Raw genomic sequence first — 4,227 nt, forward strand, 5'->3', positions numbered from 1 at the left:
CACTATATGCACAGGATTTGTGTTTACCAGAGGCGGATTTAGAGGGTTTTCCAGGGGGCCCGGGCCCCCCTCCTTTTGTGGGAAAAATTTGGTTGATTATTTAGGGAATCATTGAAGCATGACTGGAGCGGGCCCCCTCTTAGGCAGTCAGTGGGCCCCCTTATGAGAATTTCTGGATCCACCACTGTTTACAGTTTTGATTTAGAAGAAAAAACCGACATGGTTAGAAAATACAAATAATTACACCATTACTAACACTATTCGATATTAATATTCTTGTAATGGTTACAAAATACATAAGATAACACCATTACAAACTTAATCCCAATGTTATCTTCTGTTTTTAGAAATTTATCTGTGACGTCACTTTTTATGGCGTTGATTCATTCGTGTGACTTACAGTTCATAATTCTATTGTGGTGTAAATGAGAGGTGTCCGTTGTTTTTCTGTGGTTTACATGTTGTAATGTACTATTATATTATTTATTTATGTATGTCTCTGTCCTGAGTGTTCTTGCTTTTAGTTGTAATGTATTCCTGTCACGTAATGTTGTCATTTTAGCGGTATTTTTAACATTGCCATATAAGCGGGAGGTTTGGCTAGCCATACAACCAGGTTCAACCCACCATTTTTTTCTTAAAATGTCCAGTACCAGGTAAAGAATATGGCAGTTGTTATCAAATAGTCCGTTTCTATGTATGTTGGCGTTTGTTTTTGTAGCAGTTCAGTGTTAATTTTGTTCCGTTGTTTTCCGCTTATAGTTGATGTGTTTCCCTCGCTTTTGGTTTGTGAGAAGGGTTTGTTTCAGTTAAATCGATTTGTGACTATTGAACAGCGGTATACTACTGTTGCCTTTATATAGTGATTGGGGTGTCCGTTCGTCCGTCCAGATCAATTTCTTCATGGAATCTTTCTTGTATTTTTCATTACGTAGTGTACTTGTGTATCTGGTAATTTACTTTTTGATCAGAATGATTTCTGGGATTTCCCATACATAAACGTGGACTTTTCCCTTTCATATTAGTATTATAACATCCCACATCTGCAACTCCTCTTAACCAGTAAATGGATGTCAATCAAACTTTTACGGATTTTTTCATGACGTAATGCCATTGTGAGCCTCCTATTTTACTTTTTGACCTAAATCTTTTTTTTTTTTTCCTACCACATCATGACTTTACCATTGTATTATTTGGAGGTACACATTTTGTATCTCAAACTCTTCCATAGCCGCTTATTACAATTTATTGAAACATTTTCAAAATCTTAACCATACCTCCTACTTACATCCTGCCACTTAAAAAGAATCATATTTTGTTCCTCAATTTGATAAGTGTTTTCTTATCTTGAATTTTAATCTAAATTATTTTAATGTATTTTATTATTCAGTGAAAAATTCATTTGTCAACATGTTGTTCATACTGTACGCACGAACTCCATTTTGGATGAATATTGTGGTAGGGCCAATAATTTCATACCTTTCCATTGTGATGAACATTATTATATTTGTGGCTTTATTTCATAAAAAGATAAGGTCACCTACAACAGTACTAATGCAAGGACTAGCTCTGGCAGACGGACTCACTGCGTTTTGTACCTATGGATTTGAACCTTTTTTTAATTTGCATTATGAAGAGATAGGAAATGATACTTACAGTATTAATAACATAAAAGATACACAGATACAAGAATTCAATAGGCTAGTTGGACTAAAGTTTCCGTACTGTTTAATGCATTACTGTCTTACAAACCTAGGAGACACATTCCACCTTGTGTCTATACTGTTAACATCGTCTCTTGGGTTACAGAAAATCCTGGCTGTGGCACGTCCAATATGGAGCAAAACTCAGATCAATGAACGAAAATCTTGCATTGTTTGCTGTACGTGTTTTTTGTTTACTCTGGCCGTAAACGTGCCAAGATTATCCGTAATTAGCTTCAGTCGTGGGAAGGAAGGAGATGTATGTTTAGTCTCCGAACCACAACGTACTATTCAGAAGTATATTCTATCATACTATCCGATTATGTACTCCATTATATTGGTTGTTGCAGTATTAACAATGCTTATATCAACATGCTATATCATATATATACTGTGCCGACGGAAACGTGTCCGTGGACATGCCACGACTTCCAGAGCTGAAAAAAAATCTTCCATATTAATTGTGTGCGTCATGACAGTCTTTTTTCTCGCAGAAGTCCCAAGGCTTTATGTTAACTTAACTCTATTTAGTACCTATAAATTCAATTTGGACATGCAGAATAAATCCAATTTGGAAATGCAGAATAAATCCAATTCGGACATGCAGAATGTTGCCTTACAGAAACTGACGACCGAGTTTTATCAAATGTATTCAGCATGTCTTGAAAATAGCCTGAGTCATATCTCAGAGGAGTCATGCTTCTCTGATTTTAATGGACTGTCACCACTTTATAAAAAAAATATGATAAATCATGTGGAAAAATCATTGTCTATATTTGACAAAGAACAATCGGAAGAAGCTGCGCGGCTTTCGGTCGATATAATTTATAAAGATCAATTGAAACAAACGTATTATGAATGTCTAATTGACGACTTTGTTGATGTTTACACTTTTCGTGTAAAGGAAAAGATTAAATTGTACAAGCAGTCCATTTCTGATTATACATTAATCGCATATTGCAGTATAGTATCAAATAACATGTCGTTTTTAGAAAATTTAATCAAATGTTATGATCGTAAAACCGAGAAATTTGGAAACTCTGTTGTGGTACTTGTTTCTTCGCCGTACAGTGAAACAATGAACTACATACTGAACATTATCTGGGGACATATTGATATTAACTTGGAACATTTAAAACTTCTCACTGAAATTTTAAAACTGTCAATGATCATTGGCTGTGCTTCAAACTTTTTTATCTATATAGTCATGGGTGAAAAACTGAGAGATGCTTTGAAAAATATGTTCAAATGTAGAGAACATCAGGAAATACCTGTATCTACAACTGAGATTATAAATTAAAGATAAGAATCATCTGAATTTATTGTTTGGTTATTTTGTTCTCTTACTTTTCAAAACCTGTATACGCTTTTATTGCTTTTGATTATGATAAAAAGTTTAAAATATTGACACTTGGCGTCCGTGGTCCGTCGTCGTCGTCGTCTCATTTCAAAGATCATATCTTCTGAAACTACTGAGCCAAATTTAACCAAACTTGGCCACAATCATCATTAAAGTATCTTATTTAAAAAAAAATGTGTCCGATGACCCTGCTTGTCATAAAAAATGGCTGACATGGCTAAAAATATAACATAGGGGTAAAATGCAAGTTTTATCCATTATCTTGAAAACCGCTATTAATATAGAAACTCTGACATGGCAAAATGATGAGATCTACCTTTTGTCTATAAACATCAAAACTGTCAGACGACTTCTTATGGGAGTTATTACCCTTAAATGACAAATTTTACCTTTTTTTCATTTATTCCTATTATATTGAAAATTATAATAGACAGATAGAAACTTTATATGGCAAAAATGATCATCCAGACAAGATCTACAAATACGTCAAACATTGTCAAAATCGTCAGACGACTTGTTAATGAAGTTATTGCCCTTTAATGACGATTTTTATCATTTTTTTGCGTTTATGTCTAATATTTGAAAAACTATAATAGATAGATAAAAACTTAAAAAGCAAACATGATCAGCAAGACAGGATCTACAAATAAGTGAACATGTTGAAATTGTCAGACGACCCATTTATTGGAATTATTACCCTTTAATGATGAATTTTACCAATATTTTTGCGTTTTTGCTTAATATTTGAAAACTATAATAGATAGATAGAAACTTAAAAAAGCAAAAATGATCAGCAAGACAAGGTCTACAAATAAGTAAACATGGTTGAAATCATTTGAGGACCCCTTGTTGGAGTTATTACCCTTTAATGATGATTTTTACCAATTTTTTTTTGTGTTTTTGCATGATATCCGAAAAAAAAGTATAATGAATAGATAGAAACTTAGAAAAGCAAACATAATCAGCAAGACAAGATCTACAAACAAGTCTACTGGCTGTAATGATCAGTTCACTCCTTGTTGGAGTTATTGTTCTCTAATGACGATTTTTACCCATTTTTAGTGTTCTACCTATTATCTTGAAAACTATTACCAAGGCAAAATAACAGATGATCAGGGTAAAATATTAGAAATAGAAAAAGAATATTATCAAAATTTATATGCA

The 4,227-nt window shown here is 33.3% G+C and overlaps 1 protein-coding gene across 1 annotated transcript; it reads left to right on the forward strand.

Annotated features, from left to right (window-relative positions):
• Positions 1-1,422: 1,422 nt before the first annotated feature.
• Positions 1,423-3,003, forward strand: LOC127702868 (uncharacterized). The gene has a single exon (XM_052207172.1). It carries the CDS (start codon positions 1,447-1,449, stop codon positions 3,001-3,003), a length of 1,557 nt encoding a protein of 518 aa, XP_052063132.1. The 5' UTR covers positions 1,423-1,446.
• Positions 3,004-4,227: the final 1,224 nt, after the last annotated feature.

The sequence above is a fragment of the Mytilus californianus genome, unplaced genomic scaffold, assembly GCF_021869535.1.
Source record: "Mytilus californianus isolate M0D057914Y unplaced genomic scaffold, xbMytCali1.0.p SCAF_5, whole genome shotgun sequence".
NCBI lineage: Eukaryota > Metazoa > Mollusca > Bivalvia > Mytilida > Mytilidae > Mytilus > Mytilus californianus.

Coding starts and splice junctions, on each gene's coding strand:
- LOC127702868 (XM_052207172.1), top strand. CDS start 1,447: ATGAATATTGTGGTAGGGCCAATAATTTCATACCTTTCCATTGTGATG.